Source organism: Macrobrachium rosenbergii, chromosome 48 (assembly GCF_040412425.1).
Source record: "Macrobrachium rosenbergii isolate ZJJX-2024 chromosome 48, ASM4041242v1, whole genome shotgun sequence".
Lineage (NCBI taxonomy): Eukaryota > Metazoa > Arthropoda > Malacostraca > Decapoda > Palaemonidae > Macrobrachium > Macrobrachium rosenbergii.
The window spans coordinates 54,578,875-54,605,117 of NC_089788.1; the positions used below are offsets into that span (position 1 = coordinate 54,578,875).

Below are 26,243 nucleotides of genomic sequence, written 5' to 3' on the forward strand. Positions count from 1 at the left end.
CAAGTAGCACTTGCTTGCTAACTGCAACAGTAAGCTGCTGGTGTATTCTGTTATCTCCTTGTCCACTTCTAAAGCAATTCATCTCCTCACTATTCTACTCCACCTACTGTGACAAGAGCCTTCTACAAGTTCGACTACCCCTGATCATTCTCATTCACCTGCTTCTCCAACCCTTGAGAGGGCCTGGTTTGATTATTCTTAAGGCTGTTTTTGTTGGTGAAGCATTCAATAGAAGAAACTATAAAAGACCTGTACATTCTTGATAATCCATTATTCATGGTGATCCTAAACTCTGATATGGTTGGCTGTGGTTCCAATAAAGGTTACACCAAGCCCATCTCAAGTCACCATCTGCCTCCTCAAGAGAAATTCTACAAGACCCAGGGAGCTCTTCTTGAGCATGTCTCCCTTTGCTGGCTATGGAAGCCATCGACAAGGATGCCTTGTACCCTTAAGACCTCATTCCCCGATGGTCAGCTTTTGGGAAAGACGCCTCTGAGGACTTCTGCAGGAAGTGTCACACTCATGAACTGGTAAGAGCGGGTTCTCTTGTGCTGCAAGTCTTTACTATCTTCTGGTTCAACCTCTCTAAGTTGGTGTTGCATCCAAGTTGAATGCACAATACATGCACTGCATTATTATTTTTATATTCAGATGATGAATCCTATTCATGTGGAACAAGCTCACAGGGGCCATTCACTTGCAATTCAAGCTTCCAAAGAATCTGGTGCTCATTAGGAAGTAAGAGAAGGTAAAGAGAAATACAGGAAGAAGGGATCTCATTTATTAAAGAGAAAAAATAAATAAATCAATAAACAGATACTAACGTACTGAAATGTACAAGAGAATAACATTACGGTACTAATGCATTGTATCTTTGAACTTTTGAAGTTCGAATTGCATGACATCCTCTGGGAGACTCTCCCACAGTCCAACGGTGTGAGGAATAAAGGACCTCTGGAACTGAGAAGCTTGACAGCGAGGTACATTTACTGCATACTGGTGATGCTATTCAGCAAATCTGGTTGCTCTTGGCAGGAAAAGGGGATCAGGGATCAATTGTGAATGTGAAAGATGTCTGTTAAATTACAACTTATGAAAAAGTGACAAACGAGAGACCATCTGTCAATGGTCCAAGTTGTAACCTCTACTATTAGGAAGCAGAAACCTACCACCACAAATCACTCTCCTAAAAGAGATAAATCTCTGGCAGAAGCAAACATCCACACCAGAGAACAACACTCTAGTAAAGGAAGCACAAATGATCTAAAACAGGTTGTATTGATTTTATCACTTATAAATATACGAGGCCTTAAGAACAATACCTAACTTTCACATGGCATTTGCTGAAACTTTCATTAGATGTTTCTCAAAAGTAAGATGACAGTCAAAAGTTACACCTAGAGTTAAAGCTTCAGACTCATTCAGCAAAATCCCATCAACGAAGGACAGGATGAGGTGGAAAATCTGTATGAGATCTGCTAATCAATGGTGGTTTTGTTTTACTGGAGTTCAGCCTCTTACCCCACTGACTACACCATTCACTGATCCTGTCCATGTCCTGACTGAGACTGAGGGCAGCTTCATTTCTCATAAGTGGAAACTTTACTAAACCCAAAAGTGTTGCATCACTGGCATACTGAACAATCTGGTTTTCCAGACCAACAACCATATTGCTTGTATACATTAAGCGCTCTAAGCACATATCTTATTAAAATATTCATCAACATTTCTTTAAACTTCTTCTTGGGATCAGGATCTAATACAGATCTGAAATATTAAGTGCCTGACAAGCCTGCATGTTGTCATATATAATAAGACAGAAGAGATATGTGACCTCACAGGATCTTTCCTGGGCTGTTGTCTTTGGTGAAGTTTAGCTCACTGCAAGTTACAGATCCCATGGGGAGCTAGAGGGCCTGGGAGCTATCAGAATGGAGCTTTGGGTGCTGAAGTTCCCCGCTTCGGTTACCTGCTGCCATTTCTTAAAGTAGGTCCCTCAATTAAGAAAGGTCTCTCACCTCCATCTCATCCAATTACCTTTGACTTCTACCTCTTGATCTTACAAAGAGAGAATTCCTTAATGACAAAGTGACCTCCATGTTGCAAAAGGGTGCCAATGAAGAAATTCTGCCAGTCATCACGGTTTACAATCAACTCTCTATTCTGAAGTATTAGGAAGGAAGAGAACTTACCATTGCCCTCAGCCAACCCAATACAGTAAAGAAATCCATCTGCAGAGGGGATTTCCTTCCTACAGACCTGAGGATAGGTATTTGCATGTCCTCATTTCAGGAATATCTTCATTTACTGAAGCTCCAGTTCAAGTTCCAGGCCCTTTACTTTCGTCTGTATACAATCCCTCTGGCCTTCATCAGGATTCTTGCCCTGGTAGGCTGTTGGGTGCGTCATCTTGGCCCGTGCCTTCATTGCTACCTGGACGACTGGTTGTTACTGGTTTCTTTGAAGGATGAGTTGAAGAGTCACCTGCAGCTTCTTCTGATATTGTGTCAGTCCTTGGGTATGCAAGTCACCTGGAAGAAGTCAGACATATCACCAACCACCCAGACAGGTTACCTCAGTATTTCTAAACAGATTTGCAAAATTAGCTTGACAGTCGTGGGACTATCTATGGATCTCCTGAAGGCCACTGATGAGTTTCTCACTCATCCTGGTCCAACAACAGTCTTGGTGTGTTGATTGGCCACCTAATTTCTCTGGTAAAGTAGGTTCCACAATATTGCTTTTGTAATTATCCCCTACAGCTCCAGTTAACTTATTTTTGGGGAAACAGTCTTGATTTCTCAAGCTGTCAGGTTCCTGATCACTGAGCCATTCTCTACAAACTTCATTGGCACAGGGATTGTTAGAACTTCTTGTATGGAGTTCCTCTGCTACCTCCACACCCAGATCTCTCAATCTTTTCAGGCACCTTGACCTTGGGATGGGGAGCCAACCTGTTGGAGTCTTAGACTCAGGGTCTATCCAGTGAGGAGAGTGGCTTGAGTGTCCAGTGAAGAGAATGCCTTGAGTATCAACTTGACATTTGCATATGGTCCTTAAGCCTCCAAGCATTTGCACTGATTAGTCAGGTCACTGCCCCAGATAAGTGGCCATCAACACCACCACTGTCACCTACCTGCAGAATTAAAGAGGGACAAGGTCAGTCACTCTGTCTGCTGGCTGTGAAGATCTCCACTTGGGCAGAAAGTTACCATTGTGCCTCAATTTGTTTCAGGAGTCTAAAACAGTGGCAGATGTTCTCAGCAGGGCAAACCAAGTACAGTTCTACCTGTGTAGACCTTGTTGGATCTATTTGTCACATCATTAACACCAGACTTCCCCTTTACTGTTCCCAACAGGCAGACCCAGCTAGAGGTATCTTTTGAAGCAGACCCATTTTGACCACTTCCATCCCCATCCACAATCGATGCCTCTTTGTACATAATGACCATCAAACAATCTCAAAGATAAGACCCTTTTGGATGTCACTGTGGATGCTATCACTGCTCTCTGCAGGTCTTCTACCACAGCTCTTTACCAGGCTAAATTTGTGTCTTAGTTGATGAAGCGGTTTCTTGTCAACTTTAAAAAAATCTTCATGTCCTATCACTTTTTTCATGCAGACCTGAGTATTGAGTAAACTATCAAAGGTTAACATTCTGTGTTGTCTTATATCTTCATTTAGCACAGCCCAGACTTAAGGAATGACAGAAATGACCCACAAAGCCACTACTAATCACTCACTAGTCCCCATTAATTCTCACACTTAACTCAATCTGATATGCTTATTAGGCTGTGGGATACTGCACTCTGCAAACAGCATCGCCAGTAATCAGTGAAGTCAAAATAATAAAGAACATGAATGCATGAGAATAAATTCGAAGAGAACCTTGGTAATACCAATCAATACAGGTAATTCTGCTGGTGAAGAAATAGACTGTAGAATTCTGCTAAGATGTTAACATTAAATTGCAGGAAAAACCATTAGTAATTCTCAGGTACCTAAAGAATCATACACAAGTAACATATGAACTTCTCTTGTATGTCAGAAAAATTACTGTAGTATCTTGGGTCATTTGAAAACCACATATGCAAACAAATGCAAGAGATGGGACTGTGATGAAATTAATTGGTATTCCTTATTAAACATATTTAACATAAATTTTTATTATAATTGGCAGGATTTTCCACAATGCTTCAGTAGTGACCAACAACCTCATTAGTGGGCTGGAGGGCTTTGGAACAAATTGAGTGAAGTGTTAAACATTCAAGGAATGCCATTTAAAGATCTAATAGCTAGTGCACTGACATCTCAACTTAATGGCCCTCAACTAATTGGATTTTGTTACTTAGATTCTTCAAGTACAGGAAACAAAAAACATCATATTTTGTATTTTTGTAATTTTGGTTGTGCAAGTGAAATATATATCATTATTTTTTCTCAAATGTTAATACCTATAGTTCTATAGTATTCAATATGTAGTTAAATAACGTAATGTACCTGCTGTACATTGATAAATTAACACTTCTTAACCATAAATTTTTTTTCATCTGCAATCACATGCTTAGAAATTTTGAGATGTTTGGTTAAATAATGCGCACCTGCATACATTTATGTATTGTACCTGTATTTTAGAACAAGCAATCAAACTCCTCAAAGTCATTGTTACATGTACAAAAAAAAGTTCTTTACATATTTTTTTTTTAATTAGCTTCATTATGTGAGCATGTGCTCTGAAATTCAATAGGAATCATTGTTAGTCAAAGGTATAAAAAATGTTCCTTATGTAAATCTTTTAAAGTGACTGTGTCATATTTGTTTACGCAATCAAAAATTCTAATTTTCTGTAGTTAAAAGAAGTGCAGTTGCCTCAGTCATCTACTACCTATATCCCGCACCCTGAAGTTGACACATCAGTGTTTACTCTTATTACCAAAGGAATTTAGCAATTCTGACTTTGACTAAAATATACCAATTCACCACAATGCCACTGGAGCCTCAATACCTGCTATGAAATACTACACACACACTGTGTATACAAACATACATGTATCACATTATGATAAACTACATACATACTATGGGATCTCTCTCTCTCTGGTACAGTATTTTTACTGACAGTCAGTAGTACAATAATGTGCTTAATATTGCAACATAGTGTTACATACATATTTTTGAAAATCTTTTCTTCTTAATACTGTCAGTTTGCTGTCCTTTTTACTTTTATTAGTATAATATAGTTTTGTATTTTATATGTTAATTTTAAGGCATTTGGGCAGTGTTTAGTAATGATTTGTTTATTCTCCTCACCAGCCTGTTATTTGAAACAAGCAGTTACATTTTTCTTTTCTCTTTTTGAGTGTCAGCGCCTTACCACTCTCCCGAAAAGGATAGACTAGGAACTGCTCCTGAACCGTGTTGTGAGGTTGTTGATGACCTGCTGCTGTTATTGCACTCTGCTGCTTTTGCACTTTGCCAATACTTTTGGATTTTGAATTTCCTGCCCTGTTGGTGTGCAGCAAATCCTGCTGATTAAGCCCTCCTTCTGGATAGGCTAATTGAAGAATTTAGTTGTCATCCATCTATGCCTCTGCTCAGTCACACTGCCAGGGGGAACCCTCTGTCTGACGGTAAGGTTTATTTTTGCCTTTCCCTGAAGTGGATTATCGTCTGTTTGGCACCACCACTGCTTGTTTGGGCCTAACCTGTGCCCTTTTAATCCAAGATAGCTCTGACCTGAGATGTGGATCTTGATTATTCCCCTTTGAGGAGATCACAGACTGATACCAAAAAGTTCTTATTTATATAATTAAATTAGACTGTATATCGTCAGGATTTTCCGCTTCTTTTCATTCAACTCTTACTTTCTGGGCACCCCTTTCCAGTATGAATGTGTTGCCTGGTTTCTGTAAGTGTAGGTGTGTTTTGGATTTGTTAATTATGTATTAAGAGGTTCAAGTTTCATTTGTCTTTGAGTTATGTATCAAATATTAACCCTTTCATATCTGTATAGTTATCACATCACTGAGGGCACATGAGCCCCGATGTGTCTGGGAGCGCTAATACAGTGCGAAAAAATAATTATTTCGAAAATTCAGCAAAATATAAATTTTATGCCAACAACGTTCATTTTGCTGTCCTTTTTCTAAATGTTTATATTTTATGGTGGAATAGTCAGAATAAGAATCCCAGCCCTCTAAATACAAAAAATGTGAGTTATTGCACGAAAAAAAAAAAAATCTTTATTTATTTTCATATTTTCGTTCAGTAACCCAAAAACTATGAATGTCAGGCTAATGAATTATTTTTTATGAGAAAGCCAACAAAATTCTCTAAATATCGACATATAAAAGAATGGAAAACGAATAAGTCCAGCTGGTGAAAAAATTGATAGAAAAAAGGCCAAGAAACAGAGCGCTCTGCCCGGCGTATGGTGAGAATTATCGCTAGAAAAAAGATTTTTGAAGAGCCCTATCTCAGTTATTTTTCATAGAAATTACTTTGTAAATATACGAAAATGTAGAGGAAAAGTTGAAGAATAATGTGCGAGTCAAGAAAAATGGCTTTGGTAACGACAACAGTTTCATTTTGACGTTATAAATTGATTGAAAATAAAAAAATGTTACCGTTGTCAACATTATCGTTAAGAGCTCAAAAGCTATAACAGTTAGGCGAATGGATTATTTTTTATGAGAAAGCCAACAAAATTCTCTAAATATTGATATATAAAACAATGAAAAACGAATAAGTCCAGTTGGTGAAAAAATTTATAGAAAAGAGGGTAAGAAACAGAGCGATTTGCCCGGCGTATGGTGAGAATTATCGCTAGAAAAAAGTTTTTTTTGAAGAGCCCTATCTCGGTTATTTTTCATAGAAATTACTTTGTAAATATACGAAAATGTAGAGGAAAAGTCGTAGAATAAAGTGAGAGTCAAGAAAAATGGTTTTGGTAACGGCAACAGTTTTATCTTGACGTTATAAATTGATTGAAACGAAAAAAAATGTTACCATTGTCAACATTATCGTTCGTAGCTCAAAGGCTATAACAGTTAGGCGAATGGATTATTTTTTATGAGAAAGCCAACAAAATTCTCTAAATATTGATATATAAAACAATGAAAAACGAATAAGTCCAGTTGGTGAAAAATTTATAGAAAAGAGGGTAAGAAACAGAGCGATTTGCCCGTATGGATGGTGAGAATTATCGCTAGAAAAAGTTTTTTTGAAGAGCCCTATCTCGGTTATTTTTCATAGAAATTACTTTGTAAATATCACGAAAATGTAGAGGAAAAGTTGTAGAATAAAGTGAGAGTCAAGAAAAATGGCTTTGGTAATGGCAACAGTTTTATTTTGACGTTATAAATTGATTGAAACGAAAAAAATGTTACCATTGTCAACATTATTGTTCGTAGCTCAAAAAGCTATAACAGTTAGGCGAATGGATTATTTTTTATGAGAAAGCCAACAAAATTCTCTAAATATTGATATATAAAACAATGAAAAACGAATAAGTTCAGTTGGTGAAAAAAGTTATAGAAAAGAGGGTAAGAAACAGAGCGATTTGCCCAGCCTATGGTGAGAATTATCGCTAGAAAAAAGTTTTTTTTGAAGAGCCCTATCTCGGTTATTTTTCATAGAAATTACTTTGTAAATATACGAAAATGTAGAAGAAAAGTTGTAGAATAAAGTGAGAGTCAAGAAAAATATCTTTGGTAACGGCAACAGTTTCATTTTGACGTTATAATTTGATTGAAACGAAAAAAAATGTTACCGTTGTCAACATTATCGTTCGTAGCTCAAAAGCTATAACAGTTAGGCGAATGAATAATTTTTTATGAGAAAGCCAATAAAATTCCTAAATATTGACATATAAAAAAATGGAAAAACGAATAAGTCCAGTTGGTGAAAAAATTGATAGAAAAGAGGGTGAGAAACAGAGCGCTCTGCCCGGCCTATGGTGAGAATTATCTTAAGAAAAATTTTTTTTTTTGAAGAGCCCTATCTCGGTTATTTTTCATAGAAATTACTTTGTAAATATACGAAAAAGTAGAGGAAAAGTTGAAGAATAAAGGCAACAGAAAGTCAAGACAAATGGCTTTAACAGTTAGTTAATGAATTATTTTTTTATGAGAAAGGCAACAGTTTCATTTTGACGTTATAAGCTGTTTTTTCATAGAAACAAACAAAAAATGTTACCGTTGTCAACATTATCGTTAGTAGCTCAAAAAGCTATAACAGTTGGGTGGATGAATTATTTTTATGAAAAGCCAACAAAATTCTCTAAATATCGATATATATGATAATGAAAAATGAGATTCAGAGCCCTGCCTAAAATCCAGACATCTCTTATGTGATGCACTAACAAATTTCCGCTAGTTTTACCGTAAAAAACTTTGCGAAAGCATGTTGGAAACTGTTCTCGATTGACGTCGCTGTATGTAAACAGCCACACGTGTTTACCCAGCCTCACGCATGGTCTCTGACAGAAGTGTGGCCTGTCAGGCCTGCGTGGGTGCGATCAGGCTGATGTCATTGTGAGAATTTTACTACGCCATGGATTTGCGCATGCGCAGTAGAGGAACTAAAAAATTTATAGAAAATAGAGGATACCAAACAGAGTGTTTCCAATAATGTAATCCTACATTTTATAAAAAAAAAATGTAAGATACGAGAGAGAAACGTGGGTAGGATCAGCTGATTTCATTGTGGGAAATTTACTATGCCAGGGAATTGCGCATGCGCAGTATAGGCACTGCTTGCCTGGCGTATCGATGCCTGAGTTACACGGTCCAAGGTATGCTTTAGCCTATGGAAACCACCAAATGTCCGAAAATAAAAAAAATTTACCCCTACCACACGTACGAAAAATGTCGGTAAATTTTACGCACAATTATGTCAGTCAGACAAGAAGGGGGGTAGGGGGTTATTGCGTAATATGACGTCAATTGGGCAGGAAAGGGTTAAGTGGTTTTTCTCAGCGTTTGTTTGTCCCCCTTCGATCAGTTTTCACACACTGGTATTTTTACTGGCACAATTCCACCCACTGTGGACTTTGTCGCTGTTTAGTGAATATTGGTGATTAAAAACTGGAAGTGTTCATTGTGTGATAGTCAAGAAGACCATTACAATATAAGAAATATATTTTTGACATAAGACACAGGTGCTGCAATGAATAACTGTCAATAAAAATGACAAATTTTTAAAGTAATTTGTATTTTTCTAACATACAGTACAAACCCTCGTCTTTACATCTTAAAGAATCAGTCTTCATCCTTGTGCTAAGAAGAGTTCAGTATTGCAGAAGAGAACACTGAGGCTGTTGTACCGAGGGGTAGGCCTGATCCATAGATCTACAGAGTAGAAAATAATTCCAATTGCACAAGGAAAAACCTTGCACAATCAGAATTGACTGAACCTTGTTTCGGAAGCGTTGGTCGGTATGGTTCTACAGAACTTCACTGAAAATGAAACCTACCTGCAGTCAAAAATGAACAGGAATCCGAAGACATCTGTGCCGACGAACTGTAACTACCTTGGCTCAGGGAGTCGAAGGTTAATAGTAGTGTAGGAACAATCAAGAGCTAATGTTCAAATATGAACGATGAAAGAGAGATTTCTTCCTACCTGAAAAATGTCAAAGTTTCTGGCTGAACACAATAAAAAGACTGTCAATTCCCACAATGACGGCCGTACGGGTCTGATAGTACGAACTCATTTGTTCGGTTGTAGGCGTCATGTAAAGGACGTTGGATACTATGATGAAAGCGACTGGTGAAGGTCGTAACTTATGTCTGAAGCGTCTGGGAGAACGATCTATTCGTTCGAATTCACTTGCCGTTCCTTCGGTGAAGTGGATGTTTACTGAAAACAGAGGCTGACTGCTACCGATGAATAAGACCCCGTCAACTTACGTTATGAAGGATGTAAAAGTTGGCAGAATGATCTTGTTCGCTTGTATGTAGATGGTATGCTAACGTTCACAGGTGATCAAGCTAAAACATGTGAGTGATTGAAAGGCACTGCATAGACGTGCTGTTGATGCACTCGCATGAGGGTTGTCACCTCTCTAGAAGTCCACAGCGGTTCTATCAAACCTCTTCACTCGACAGAATTGAATGAGACGATGGACTGTTCCCTGAATGCCATCCTGAGACAACTTCCACACCTCCCCGTGCAACGGTCGTGAGTCGATATATGGGATGACGAGATGCTGAGGAGTGAGGCTGAACGGTAAACTGGACTGAACCAACCACATATACGTGCATGTCCACAAGGACGCAGACGTGCGACAGGACACGTTCATGGGAACTGGAACGACAACCAGAGGGCTTCCCAGTAGTGTGAACAGGGAGGAGTTCTGGAATGATGAAGACTAAGGTCACAGATGTGTGAGCAACGAGGCGACAACGGCCTAGGCTGGAAACACGTCCGCAGCCGTGCAGAATCTCTCATGTTCATCAAACGGTAGTGGGACCCAGAAGGAAATGGCTGAGCTTCCGAAGCCTTCTCGGCACGGGATTTCTAAACAGGAGCCTTGTCACCCTTCCTACGAACACGAACAGGGGGATCGGGGGAAGAGGACACTGTTGTAGATTTGCTGCTTGGAGTGAAAACTGATGGATGATAAGCAGCTGGACGTAACACACATCACCAGCAAGACAGCTGCGAGCTGGAGCGGGAGAACCACGGCCGTGGTTGGGGAAAGACGGAGAAAAAAAGAAGCAAGAAGATGGAGGAGAAGACGGAGACTTGCAACACTTCTTTTTCACAACACGGATTAACTTCTCTCGAAAACGATGTTGACTCTGTCAACCACTGCTTCATGACACCATCAGAAGATGGGTCCTAAGTAAAAGTCACCACTGCGGTAAGGGGGTCCAAAGCTCTGCAAGGATACACTGCCGACTAAGCGAGAGAAGCCACCACCACAAAAGGGGTTCCAAAGCTCTGTGAGTGATACACTGCCGACAGATCCAGATTCCAGAACTGTAGGTATACTAAGAGGTGATCATGTTAGCCGCTGCATCCACCAACTCAAAACCCTGGTCAGGGTAGACTAATGGCTGATGTGGCATCACTGGTACAGTTAAGGGGAGAGCAGCAGGGCTGGCAACTGTCAAGGCGGACAACATGAGAAAGCAAGAGGGCAGGAAATAAAACAATAGGCCACCATAGGTTGGTACTCCTGAAAGGCCTAAGGAAGCCAGATGCCAGCCATCTTCTGAGCCTCTGAACCTGAAATAGAACTAAATGGTGCTGCCTCCTCCCTCACGGAGGAATAGAATGTTGAAGAGGGAAGTTCTTAAATGAGGTTGAGATGTCTAAAAATAGAACAGATGGCATCGAGAGTTGGAACTATCCCTGTAACTCTCCATATTTACATGAATAAAGAAAGCAGAATACATAAAACGAACACCAAGGAGATACTTGTTGGGTTGCATAAAGACGAAAAAGTAAGTAAAATGATATATAAGAGAAGCTACAAAACTTATACAGGCTAAAATGAGTCAATATGGCTACGTAGCAGGAGTAAGTAAATATATCATTTGTGAGACATACAAACATGTTGAAATGTTTCAATATATCAATATATGCAAAGTATAAACAAAAAATATTATAAAAATAGTATTTTCATGATAAAATTACGTTTAATATACACTTACCAAGTAATTACATACCTATGCTCTTCCACTCGCACGGCAGCTTAAATTTAAAAATTCGCAGTAGCACTTCTATTATTCTAGTGTAGGTGACCACTCCGCCCACAATCAGGGAACAATAGGAACAAAAAACAGGGGAACTCACTTCTTTTATGCTTTTATGTCCATGAGAGGGGAGGAGGGAGGGCTCCAACCTGTCATTAACTGGTGAGTATATATGAAACTTAATTTTATCATGAAAATACCATTTTCATATAAGCAACTTACTAATTACACAGCTGAATCCCACATTGATAGGAGGTGGGATATATGGACATATTCTACTCCAAACACATTCAAATATGAAAATGAATTTGAAATAGATAAATGTTAGCACTGATACAATGCTTGTTGTTTCCTTACCTCGTAAGAGATATACGGCAGGTGATTACTGCCTCTGGTCGGTGCTCAACTTGACCTGTAGTGACGTAGCGGAATAGCTGCGAGTTGTCTCTACTTTTAAGTGGGGGTTTTGGAGTAAAGGACAATTCCAATTGCTCACAAAGCATAAGAACAGTTGCCCTTGCCCTGGGCACAGTACCAAAAAATAATAACCAGACAACACTGTCACCTACACTGCATTGAAGTTAAAAACCATCACCCAACCACTAAAGACTGGTGGGCTCCCCAATGACTTGACACCCCTACTTCAAAGCGAAGAGATCAAGGATAAAAAGGAATGCTTCCTACACTTATTCCCCCCAGCACCTTGCCAGCCACCGATAATGGACCCAAGGTACTGCAATTTTCAAAAATTGTCTCTTTCTTTCAAAAAGTGCATTGTGAAAATGGATTTACACTTCCAGTAAGTCAACTGAAGGATTGCTGAGAGTGATGCATTTTGCTGTTTTTAGATAAGGTTGAGAGGAATTCTTGGCATAGCACCAGAGATTACTGGAAGGGCCTCCGATTCTCTTGGTTCTGTCTATGTAATACCAAAGGGCCCTAACAGGGTAAAGGACCCTTTCCTCCTCTTCTGGACCGAGGATGTCCATAAGATTCTTAATGGTGAACGAGCGGTTAGGTGTTGGATGGTGTCTTGTTCTTGGCCAAGAAACCTAGTGTTAAAGTACAGACTGCGTCACCCTGGGCGATACCATTTCGCTTATATATGGCCTGCAGTTCACTCACTCATTTGGCAGTAGCCAAGGCTACAAGGAAGAGAGTGTTCTTAGTCAAGTTCTTAAGGGATGTCAAACAGAGAGGCTTAAAAGCGGGGCCCATTAACCACTATAGAATTATGTCCAAATTCCAAGATACAGAGTCAACTCCTAACTGCTTGAAAGTCTCGGAGGAATTAATGAGGTCGCTAAGATCTTGGTTAGAAGTAAGATCTAGACCCCTGTGTTTAAAAACTGAACCCAGCATTGCTCTATACCCCTTGAAGGTGGAGGAAAAGAGCCCCTTGGCAGTCCTCAGGTATAGGAGGAAGTCCACTATCTCAGCTATAAAGGTTTTAGCAGACGAGATGTTATAACTGCTACGTCATCGTACTGCCCACTTCGATTGGAAGACTTGGAAAGAAGACTGGCGTCTACATCTTGCAAAAGCTTCCACAGCTTGTCTTGAAGGTCCCTTTACTCTGACGAGTCTCCGGATAGTCTGAAGCCTGTCAGAGCTAGAATGGATAGTCCTTGATGGAATCTCCAAAGGTGGGGCCGTTTTAGTAGACATGGATCTTGCGGGAGCAGTCTTGGAAAGTCCACTAAAAGTCTCAGGATGTCTGGGAACCACTCCTTGAGACACCAAAACGGAACCATCAGGGTCATTGTTACATTGTGATGGTACTGAAACTTGTTGAGGTCTTCCCTTATCATGTTGAATGGGGGGAAGGCGTAAAGGTCCAGATTCGACCAATTCAAAAAAATGGTGTCTGTCACCCATGCCGGAGGGTCCAGGACTGGCGAAAAAAATGTTGCAGTCCATGAGTTCAAGGTCCATTTTGTCAGTAGAATTTGTCTGCAATGACTCAGTTCATCTGCCAAGACGTTCATTTTCTCTTGGATGAAACGGGTGAGTAGCCTCACCCGATTCCAGTCTCCCCAAATGAGAAGTTCCTCCATGGCTTCGCAAAGGGAGAGGGAATGGGTCCTGCCTTATTTCCTTATATAGGAAAGAGCCGTGGTATTGTCTGAGTGCACCACCACGGCTTTGTCTGTGACAATTTCCAGAAAAGACATTAGACCTAGATGAATGGCAGTCAGTTCCTTTACATTGATATGCATCTTCTGTTGTTCTGGAGACCTTGTCCCGTAAGCTTCCATGTTCCCCAGAAGGGCTCCCCAGCCTAGATCTGAGGCCTCTGCAAAGAAGTCTAGGTCGGGGCTCACAGGGTGTAGAAACTTTCCCTCCAGAAGTCTTTCTTCGGATGTCCACCATCACAGGTCCAATTTTGTTTCTGCTGATATAGAGAACATCAAGTTCGGTTGCATTTTCCTGTAACAACTTGCTCTTAGGAAGAACTGAAGAGCTCTCATATGCAGCCAGCCTAGTTTCACAAACTGCTCGATGGAGGCGAGAGTTCCTAACAGACTTATCCATCAATTTGCCGAACAAGATGGGAACAAGAGAAAGCTGTCTACTGTCTGTAAGCAGGACTCAATTCTCTTGGGGGATGGAAAAGTCCAAAAACTCAGAGGATTTATCCTCATCCCTAAATAGAGAACCTCCTGAGTTGGAGACATCTGCGACTTCTGTAATCAACACCCTAACTCTTGGGCTAGGAGAAGGGTTCTCTGAAGGTCCTTCGTGCTCTGCTCCTGTGATGGTGATCGGAGAAGCCAGTCATCCAGGTACAGGCATATGCTGATGCCTAGACAGTGCAGCCACTTTGCAAGAGGGGCTAGTATTTGCATAAATACTAGAGGAGCTGTAGCCAGGCCGAAACACGGCCCGAAATTGGAAGAATCTGTCCTTGAAGACGAATCTGAGATATTTCTTGGAGTCCGGAAGAACAAGGACATGGAAACAGACGTCTTGCATATCTAGGGTGAGCATCCAATCGCCCTGTTGATTGGATGACAGTACCGACTGACTCGTCTCCATTTTGAACTTCATCTTCTGTATGAAGAAGTTTAGAGCGCTTACGTTGAGGATAGGTCTCCAACCCCCCCGATGACTTGGGGACTACGAAAAGGTGGTTGTAAAAAACCTTTTTTTGTTGAACAGTCTTCTACCTCCTCTATGGCTCTCTTCCTTAGGAGGGATGATATTTCCTCCGAAAGAACCACATACCTCTCGGAGCCTTTTGAGTAGTCCATCAATGCAATCAGCGTGGACACTAGTGGAGGGTACTCCTTGAATGCTATCGAGTGGCCCTCCTTCAGGATCTTGACTGTCCAAGGCTCTGCCCCTCAGAAACTCCACCTCTCCCAGGAAAAGAGGAGTCCGGCTCTCACTGGCGCACGAAAGACTGATGGATCATTCTTGGAAGATGGTCTGGACGAAGTCCTCTTGATAGACCTTGTTGTGAAGAGAAAGATTAAGGTTCTTTGGGGTGCTTCTATGACTGAGCCAACAGGTCCTAAGTTGACTTTTTCTCTATGTCCGTGGCTATTTCCTTAACAGTGGACTGGGGAAACAGATACTGTTGTTCTAAAGGCGAATAAAGTAAGGCCGATTTCTGAATAGAAGTCACTCCCTTAGTGGTGAAATAGCACTACAACTCCCTCTTCTTAAGCACTCTACAGAGAAAAGAGCTGCAACTTCCAAGGAGCCATCTCTTAAGGCTTTATCTGCACAAGACAATATGCCAAGCCAGTCCGCAGAAAAGTCCACCGCCAAATGATTGCAGTCCTCGATTTTCCTAGAGAGGGCCCCAACTGTCCAATTGAGGAAACTGAAGACTTCAAATACTTTGAAGATACTCTTCACCAGGTGGTCTAACTCTGAGGGGGCGAGCATTACTTTAGCCGACAAGAAGGCAGAGTGGCAGGCTGAGTCAATCAGACCCGAGAAGTCACCCTGGGATGAGGTGGCACCTCTCAGGGATGGGGCTTCTCCTGTCATACAAGACAGGTATCTCCTGGCTGCCAATCTCGACAGTAAGAAGGCAAAAGCAACCTTACCTTGCTCTCTTTTTACTGAGAGCCAATCTTCCACTTCCTTAAGCTCTTTCCTCAAAGAGGACGAGAAAGTAGAGGCGGGCGAAACTGGAGCGGCTGGCTGAAAATGCGACGCAAAAATCTCTAAGAAGTATCTCAATGGAGAAGTGTATGCTGACAGAGCTGGTTCTTGTACTAAATCCTCCTCAACAGAAGAGACCGAGGACAAGGATAAATCCTTGGTAGCCTTAGTCCCTGCTGGAGTTTTATGAAGTAAACCCAGAACGTCTGCTAACTGCTGTTTGCTATTCACTGAAGATGGATTTTCCACTATGGGTGCAGAACTAGAAGAATGTAAAGAGGCAGACGGGTGCTGGGCGCTTGACAGCTGGTGACAAACTCTTAGCAACTGGCACCGGGCGCACAGAGGCTGGCAGTGGGCGCTCAGGAGCTGGTGCTGAGCGTTCGGAGACTGGGATCTGGCGATTGCCACTCAGGAGAGTACATTGGGCGCTCATGTGGGTGCCCAGACGAAGAAGAAGAGAGTTTCTTAACTGAGAGATATCTGGGTGCCAAATACTGGGGCTCTGAATAAGAACATTCGGGGGAAAGGTATTCTGGGCTGTGGCGGGTACTATAAGATGGTTGAGGACTGAGAGGAGGATCTCTAGCATGTTTACAAGGATTAGGCAGAGGATCTCCAGCACATTTACATTGAATAGGTGAAGTCCTGTTGTTGTAACGTCTCTTCAGGGGACAGGACTCGCCAGGAAACCGCCAATGACACCTCTTGTCAGGGCTGGACAACTCCAAGTTCGAAGACAACTGATGGACACTGACAGAGACACCTTTCCAACAGCTGTCTGACAATACAACGCTGTTTAACAATACCTGTGCGACAGGTTCAACTGAGGGGGGAGACTGCCCGTGGGCAAACCCCACCAACCTCCTTTGGACCTCCGGTATGTCTTCTCCCAGGTTCAGGGGAGTGTGACAGGGACTTTTGTCTGGGAGAGTCGGCAGGACAGACAGCCACCTCCTCCACTGGCACTGGCACAATGTGGTAGGCTAAGTTTGGGTTTGTATGATAAAACATGATTTGTGTGAATTGTTTCATTTTTGTTGTTAAGATGTTTTTTATTGTGTTTATTTTGTGTTTTTGTTATGAGTATCTGATGTACGTTTCATGTTTTTTCTTTTCTATTTGCAGTTTGCTAGAGTGTGATAGGGTAGAGTAATTGGCTTCCCTTTACCTGAACTGGAAGAGGCTTTACCCTGTGAGGAAAGTGACACTGGCAACTACCAAAGCAGTCGAACAGTTGGTGAGACTGAACCATTTTCAAGTGCCTTAGTGTGAAGTTTTCATGTCAGTTACTCAAGACAGTGACTGTCCTAAAAGGGATCGGGGTCAGAAAGTGCTTAAATATCTGTAGGCTGATTTTATTGTGAACGAGATCTCAGATTCTTGTTTGGAAGGAAAGAAGGGCTTTGGTGTAGAAAAAGACTGCATGAAGAAATTCCAAAGTAATTTCTGCCCTCAGCTTAGATGTCATAGCTAAAATAAACTCCGTAGTGATCCCCAAATTGTGTGTTGACTTTCGTGGTTATCTTGGATTATTCTGAGATGAAGTGCTGAGAAAGATAAGGAACTTGAATCGGATATAAGCCAGAGTTGGATCATTTGTTGATATTTTGACTATTGATAGTATCAAGTTAGGCTAAGTTAAGTGTAGGAAGATTGTTTTGGTAAACTTTAGTGCTAAGTAGGAAATATGATATTTTAATGATAAAATAAAGTTTGTTCATACTTACCTGGCAGATATATATATAGCTGTATTCTCCGAAGGTCCGACAGAATTTCAAATTTCGCGGCACACGCAGTGGCCGGTCAGGTGGTTAGTACCCATTCCACGCCGCTGGGGAGGCGGTATCAGGAACCATTCCCATTTTCTATTCAGATTTTCTAACGCCACTGTCTCCTGAGGGGAGGAGGGAGGGCAATATAAATATATATATCTGCCAGGTAAGTATGAACAAACTTTATTTTATCATTAAAATATCATTTTGTTCATGAGACTTACCTGCCAGATATATATATAGCTGAATACCACCTTTGGAGGGGGGGTAGAGACAGCCAAGAATTAGGAAAAAACCAATTATTGGTAAAATTATTTTGGTTCCTTATCTGATAGCGTAGCTGACTGAGTGGTTACTGTCACTCTAGTCTGCTTCTGCTTTACTAGAGACCCCAGCGAGGTAGTGACCTATATAGCTGGCGACTTCTAGATGATCTGTCAACGGGCGTGACCACAATGTGACTAGATCATAGCCCATACAAAGAGGACAAAAGAGCATTACTAACCACCTAACCAACACCTAAAGCGTTAGTTTGCAAAGGATTGGGAAGACTGCCTCCAGTAGTCGACCCAACAACCACAAAAACACAATTAAAAAGGGATAGGATTAGAGTTACCCCTGTCCTCAAGGTTGCTGAAGCAGCAATGTATGGTCCCAGCGAAAAGCAATTTCGTATGCTACCTAAACATCTTGCCAAGAGTGTGAGGCAAACATCGAATTGACTTCGCCAAAATGTGGCACTAAAAATGTCACTGAGTACCATATTTTTCTTGAACGCCATGGGAGGTAGCAACTGCCCTCACCTCGTGAGCGTTAACTCTCAACAACTTGAAGTTGGAGTCGTCACAACTAGAGTGTGCGTCATAATGACGTCCTAAAAGAAGAATGCCAGTGCATTCTTCGACATAGGTTTAACTGGTTGCCTCACAGAACACCATAAAACATCCAATGGACCACGAGTGTCCTGTGTTCTTTTAAGGTAGTACTTGAGAGCTCTAACTGGACATAGAACTCCCTCAGGTTCCTGTCAATAAGGTCTGCTAAACCTTTAATTTCAAAGTGTCTAGGCCAAGGGTTAGAAGACCTATCATTCTTAGCCAAGTACTTAGGGCTTAAAGAATAGACAGCATTGTGTTCCTTGAAGCCCACATGACGACCTCGAACTTCTCTCACTCTCTTCGCCGCGAGGAATGCCGTTTCGAGTAACATCCTTAAGAGATGCAGAGTGGAGAGGCTCAAAAGGACTAAACATCAAAAACTTGAGCATTACGTCAAAGTTCCAAGCAGGGGAAATCAGCTGAGGAACCTTGGACGTCTTGAAAGAGCTCAAAGATCGTGGAGGTCCTTATTGTCAGACAAAGCTAATCCTCTGTGTCTGAATACAATCGAAAGCATGCTCCGATAACACTTGATAGTCGGAACTGCTATATCGAGTTTTTCTCTTAAGTAAAGGAGAAAATCCGCAACCTGGCTCACAGTGATAGAGGAAGAGGAAAAAACCCTTCTTTCTACACCAACCTTTGAAGGTTGCTCACTTCGCTAGATATATCCTTTAGATGAAGAACTTCTGGCTCTAGCGATGGCCCGTGCCACCTGGCCAGAAAAACCCCTTCGCTCTGACCAAGTTTCGATAGTCTGAAAGCAGTCAGGTTCAGAGCGGGAGATTCAAAGATATCTCGTGAAGTGGGTTTGTATGAGCAGGTCTGCTCTCATAGGAAGGGTCCTCGGGCGTCTACCAACCAGAAGAGAAACTCCGAGAACCAGTGGTTCGAAGGCCAAACGTGGGGATGAGAGTCATCCTCGTCCCTTGTGAGGCCGCGAACTTGCGTATGACTTCTCCCAGAATTTAGAACGGGGAAAAAAGGCGTAAACATCTATTCCGTCAATCCCAGGAAGAGCAACTATCGCAACTGCCCCAGGGTCGAGTACAGATGAGCTTTATAGAGGGAGCCTCGCTGTTCTTGAGGTCGTGAAAATATCCACAAGATGGCGACCCCAAAATTTCAAAATCTTGGCAAACCTCCTGATGAAGGGTCCATTCCTTCGGCAGGAGTTGATGGCGCCAACAGAGCAGGTCTGCTCGAACATTTTCGACCCCTGCAACAAAACTTGTGAGAATCGAAATGTTGCGAGCATAGGCTCAAAGAATAATCTCTCTTGCAAGGCTGAACAGGGAACAAGTAGTATTGTCCGAGTTTGCTAGAACTACGATTGCAAACTTGGACCTCTAAGAATTGGCGAGCTAAAAGATAGCCGCCAAATCTTTTGAAGTCGATGTGCCAGGACACCTGTTCCTCTCTTCAGGTTCCTAACACTTCCTCTCCCCCTCTAGTGTTGCCCCCAACCTGTAGACGACCCGTCGGAAAAAACAACACTAGGTTGGGGTTCAGAAGCTTGAGGGAGATCCCTTTCTGCAATTCCGTTGGATCGAGCCACCACCACAGATCCTCTTTATATAAGGAAGAATTCTCAATTCCTCTTTCAAGTCTTCCTTGCTTTGTCAGTTCTCCAACAAAAAGAACTGAAGAAGCCTGAGATGCAGACTCCCCAGAAAACAAACTTCTCCAGCGAGGAAATGGTCCCCAGCAGACTCATTCCTTCCTTCACCTAGCATGTTTCCTTTTCCAAGAAGGCCGAAACTTTTTCGTACATAGAAGTTGCCGTTCTTGCGACGGAGACGCTATAAAAGCCGCTGAATAGATCTGAATTCCCAGACACAATGGACAGTGAGGGGATCAGCTGCGACTTCTCCACAGACCAGAAGTCCCAGGGACTTCACGAGTTGCAGAGTCAACTGAAGGTCCTCAGATACCTTCGCCGACGCTCGAATCAACCAGTCGTCCAAGTAGAGTGAGATCCTGGCGTGCGACAGATGCAACTGCATCGCAACGTTTTTCATGAGACGTGTAAACACCCTCGGAGCAAAATGTGGCGCCAACAGCACCTGGTGTTCCCAGGCGGTCAACCATCCAAGTACTGACCAGACCCAACGTTGCTTAACCGCTGATCGGACGAGCGTTGTTTTCAACGTGGTATGGCCGTTGTGCAGAGTCCAAAGCAGAGCCCTGAACTGGTACGTCTAGTCCCCAAGACAACCTGAGATACTTCACGAACGTGGATGAATTGGGGCGTGAAGATAAGTATCTTGGAGATCCAAAGATACCATCAATCCCAGGGATGAAGGGCTCCTAGTATTGACTGCGAGTCTCCATCTTGAACTTTTCCTTCGGACCAAGTTGTTCGACCTGTTGACGTCAAGACGGGTCTCAGCCTACTGAAAGTTTCGGGACTAGAAACAATCTGTAGTAAAATCCCGGGAACACCGAGTCAAGATCTGTTCCACTGCTCTCCGCTCGAACATCTGTTCGAGCAGGTCAAACAATTTTCTGTTTGACAGGAAGGCAGTTGGGAAACAAAAAACAAAAGAGGAGACAGGAAGGGAATCAAGTAACCTCTCTCTAACAGTAGGAGGGACCAAACGTCTGCCCCTCACTCTTTCCAGGCTTGTGCAAAATGAAGCCTGGTTGCAAAGGGAGTCTGGAGATGAAGGAGTCACTTGCTACCTCTCTTGAAGTGACATTCCTTCGGGAAAAAAAACTCTCTCTCGTGGTGCGGGTCTCGTGTTGCTTCCATGGAAGCCCCTTTGTTATGCAAACATTTAGCTTTCGTTTACTTTTTGTATCTGAGATCGGTGCAAAGCGTTATGAAGGAGAAGCAGTTTGAATGTCGATAACTTTAGTTTTGAGAAAAACGATATTTTTGCTTCTCTGTGTATTTATTTGCTTGCCGTTACACAGTTTGATGTTTTATGACATAATGAAAAGCCAAAAATAGACCTGCAAAGTAATATAACTTCGCTAAATGAAGCTAAATGAAGCGAGTGTCAAAACACGGCTGAGGTTGGCCAGCGTGACGTTTTACTTAGTCAAGCTCTGAGCTGCTACTGACTGACTGCCACTGACTGCCCTCACGGCATTCCTGTCTTTAAGCTGATCACTGTCCACAGGGTTGCCATAGATCGCATTAGATATTATTTCATAGCTAAAAGGAAATTACCACCGATATACTGACAATATCATTACATTATAATATAATTATAATATAATATAACTACAATTATATAATATAATTATATAATATAATTACAATCATAATATAACACAATTATAATATAATTATATAATTACATTTTTCATATTATGAAAAATGTAATTTGACTATGATAGGATACTGTTTTGTTTATAACTTCTAACTGTGGCGAACTTTTAAATAAAACTTTCTGAGAAGATAGTCAGGATATGTATGATGCCATATATAAAATATCCCAGAAAATTTCATTTCCGATTTTTTCACAAACGCTCCCCTTAAGACAAAGACAACTGCGAAGGTGGAGAGAGAGGAGCCGACGGTTGAAAAGTCTCAGGAAACAGATCCTTAAGAAAAAGCCAGAGTCTGATAATCAGAGGAAGAAGAAGACGAAAGAAGTTTCTCTTCATACAAAGGCTGTGACGAAAGAGGATGTTCTTCCGCAGCTGGAGGGTCTTGAGTGAGTGGTGAAAGTAGTTCGATTCGCCCGATCGTGGCGGGAACTCCCGCGAACGAAGAAGTCGTCAACTAGAGTACGTATAGTAAACATAAAAAATGTGAACGCTTCACGATTAGCGTGTCATCCTTGCGCAAGAGCCATGCTAATCTTCTCTGTATCGTTCCAATTAGTATATGTACTGCCGAAGCAAGTACTGGCTAAATTAAGAAGGACATCAGATGTTGAAGCGGGTAGTTGTGCGACATGATGAACAACTGGAGCGGTGTCAACACAAGACTTGAAGCTATCTGGCGAAAGCGGCGGGCGTCATGGCGTGGCGCGCGAGAGGCTCCGTGGCAAGTACTAGAAGAGAGTCACAGCGTGGCGCCCGGCGTCATGGCTGGCGCGCGCCGGCGTCAAGGTGAGGCGTGAAGCGTGAGAAGCGCACGAAGAGCAAGACGCTCCTGGCGCGAGACAAGAGAAAAGGCCAACACCTCAACTCGGGAAGACGAATAGGAAGCCACTAAACACTCTCTCTAGGCGACAGACGCTCTGTATCGTTCGAAGCGGGAGACGAAGGTGAAAGTCTGTACCTCTTAACAGGCAGATACTGGCCTTGAAAGGTTCATGAGAGCATCCAGCTGTTGTTGCAAACCCAACAAAATCTTCATTGGAGAAGCCACTCTCTCGGGAGAAGGGCTGAACCTGAGAGAAAGGAAAGGGGGCGAGAGACGTATACTTCCTTCCACAGGGGAAGAAGCTCTAGCCCTTGCCTTAGCGCGACAGGGGGGTCGAGTAGAGTGATCATTCGAAAAACACTTTATTCTCTTCTGCAGAGGAATATCCACGCAACTTTCGGGGAAGAGTACAAACGTCTAGAGGAAGAGGACGTGAAGCGTCCTCTCCTCTAAGCTTCTCTTAAGAGGGCGAGAGTCCAACCGAGCTCCAACCCCGAGGCGGGAGGACGTGTCGGAGGACGAAGCAATCCTTCAGGATGCGTGCCTGAGCACGATCCCTGGCAGCCTGGGTAGCGTCATCAGGACCTGCCGAAGGGACGCCAGATCGGTGGGAAGCCCGTAACCCTCATGCGGCTTCGACATGCCCCCTCCTGGTCCTGGGAGTTCGACAGAGGTCCAGGCCTAGAGGCATTATAGGGCCGATCTGACGCCCCCTCCACAACACTAGGGGCACTAGCACTAACACTATGCGTTTGAATTGCATTCACTTTAGTTTCAAGAGCACGCATTGACTCCACACGAGAGCCAGGGAATTACCTTCTGCAGCAACAAACTACAGGGTTAGTAATAAATTTATTACAGGGTTACTAGTCGGAGAAAACCCAGACTGTCCAACTAAGGATGCACTCTAGGAGGAAAATTTCCTCAGCCTATCACGCTCCAATTTAAGCATATAGGCTTCATATTTCTTCCACTCACCCTCAGACAATCCCACACATTCATTACCGATTATCATAGAGCATTGAACACCCTTACATATATACATAAAGTGAGGAACTATCAAAGTCTTGATAGCCTCACCTTACATTCACCCAAGCTACAGACTCGATAGCTAGAGGTAAGACATCTTAATTATAAGAAAAGTCAAAGCAAAATCAAAAACGGTCCACAAAGAGCGTATGCCAAGTCACAGATCCAGTCGAATACCAAAAACAACCAAAATACTTAAGTGACAACAAATTTCCCGAAATCCAAAGGCGGAGGAACTGACAACAGGTGTTGACAGTCCGGCGACAGAGAAAATCTGAATAGAAAATGGGAATGGTTCCTGATACCGCCTCCCAGCGGCGGGAATGGGTACTAACCACCTGACCGGCCACTGCGTGTGCCGCGAAATTTGAAATTCTGTCGGACCTTCGGAGAATACAGCTATATATATATCTGGCAGGTAAGTCTCATGAACAAAACGTTGGGTTAAGTACTGGAAGATGATAATTGCTAAACTGTGGCAAATGTAAATAAAATTAGGATAAGGTTCTGTTTGAAGGTCTTTGGCCCACTGTAATATTATGGTTAATAAATTAGGATAGGTGAAAAAGTTTTCTTTAACCTCTGAATCTGTTCCCATCATCCTGCACCAATCGTGTCAAATAAAAAAGCCCTTACAACAACACTATGCATTTTGTGCATAAGGACTTTTAGGGACGTCCCTAATTCAGCCAGTGTTGACCACAAGGTCAAACTTACAGTAAAATTTACACTCAAGACTGGCGATGGGATTGGGATCGGAAGGATGGGGGCTAGGCACAAGAGTGGATGGCACAATATTAGGAGGACTGAGGATATGGGACAAGGCTAGAGCAGGGGAAGAAGGAATGGCATGATCATCTACACTCAGTTTAGATGCAGGTTCTAGGCGATGAGCCCTAATCTTGGCTCTAAAGGTCACCTTCCTTTTTCTTTCTCTATCTAGTTTTTCCTAAATGAGATTTTAATAACTTCCACTGCTGTTTATCCTAATCTTTACGCTCATCACAAGTAAGATCTTTTGTACACACTTGTACTCTACAATTTGAGCAGATAGTATGAGTTGTAAGTTGCTTTAGTTAACTGGGTTTTACAACCCTCCTTACAATACCTAATGCTGGAAGAGCTTGGGTCCGATGTCATGAAATGTCACAACGGTATAAAAAAACTTTCTGAACTAACCTGGAAGGCTGCACAGAAAAGCAAATACTTCACAGATTCCTGGAAGGAAAGCCCAAAATAACAAAGAAATAAGACAAACAAAACTGCTGCAAACATTCTATGTTGTGTCAAAGGCTGGCAGAAAAGAAATGTTTCTCTGTTTTGTTGTTCCTATTGTTCCCCGATAATGGGGCAGGGTGGTCATCTACACAAAAACAATAGAAGTGCTACCATGAATCTTTAAATTTAAGCTGCTGTGTGATTGGAAAAGTATAGCTCTGTAATTACAGTACCTGGTAAGTTGCTTATATGAAAACAAATATATTCAAACATAGAAGAGATAGTCGAACGTCAGGACAGAGAAATAAACGCACGCCTATACCAGACTGTGGCCAAAAGAAAACTGCTTAGAACTGAATGTATGCTGACTTGGTGGGAGGTGCTTCTGCCCCTACCATCGGTAACTGTTATTATAACCTCCTTGCAACAGTTTAACAGCCCAATTTCCAGCTCACACAAGGTTAATCCCATATGTAAAGACTGAAAGTTTGTGTTTGTGTAGGAACAAAAGCTATACTAGTTGGCTCCACAGTACTATACAGCTCTAGGGCACTACAGAGTACTGTGTAAGCTAAATGCTAATCTTCACTACTTATGGGAAGGGCAGACCCCAACTATCTGTTAGTTGAGGTGCCACTTTTGAGAAAACAATTATCAGTTTCTTACCTGTCTCAATCTGTACCCAACATAACTTTTTATGCCAAACCCTAAAGTTACTACTGGGTACCCAATGCTGCAAAGAGAGAGAAAATGATAAAAGATTAGACATGTAATTTCAATTCCTTGAAACATATTATAGTACATATAATTAATAGTTTAATAAATACACAATTTTAGCTCAGACCATGAAGACCTGTAGTGAAAAACTAATTAAAGAAAATGATCAATTGTGAATTATTTAATGGTTAAAAGTACAAACTAAGCCAGATATTTAAAAACAAATCCTTGTGACTACAGGCAGTCGGTTATTGGCAGGGGTTCCGTTCCTGACAGCGTGACGATAACCAAAAATCACCAATAACCGAAAATTGGCGATAATAGCGCTGATCCCTGGTTATCAGTGCTGACATCCGGTTATCGGCGGTGCCAATAAGTGGGGATCAGCACCAATAACCGGAGATCGGCACATATCAGTCCCAAAAATCCAGTTATCATTGTCACTAGACAAGCACTGTAAAACCACATTGCCGATAACCGGGGACTGCCTGTACAGTAGGTTGTACTCTTGGAAGTCTGAACTTTCACAGCAAACAAACCACATCTTCAAATAAGTTTGACCCAATAAAATCTGCAATGTTGGAGAAAATCAGGGTCTGATGGAACACATTTGTGCCTAAGTTAAGGCCTCATGACACAAAATGATAGGTGAAGGTTGAAGTGAGATACTAGGCCTGGTATCAGGAGCTAAAA

General features: G+C 42.1%; 1 protein-coding gene and 1 non-coding gene across 3 annotated transcripts in view; both read right to left on the minus strand.

Annotated features, from left to right (window-relative positions):
* The window catches only part of LOC136831407 (macoilin-like), a 130,535-nt gene that overhangs the window by 50,083 nt on the left and 54,209 nt on the right, over window positions 1–26,243 (minus strand). For both annotated transcript variants that reach the window (XM_067091794.1, XM_067091795.1), the window contains exon 5: window positions 25,500–25,566. In XM_067091794.1, the coding sequence (XP_066947895.1) occupies window positions 25,500–25,566 (67 nt within the window). The remainder of the gene's footprint in view (window positions 1–25,499; window positions 25,567–26,243) is intronic.
* Window positions 22,240–22,343, minus strand: LOC136831847 (U6 spliceosomal RNA). Its single transcript, XR_010850989.1, has one exon. It is a non-coding gene; the product is annotated as a U6 spliceosomal RNA (small nuclear RNA).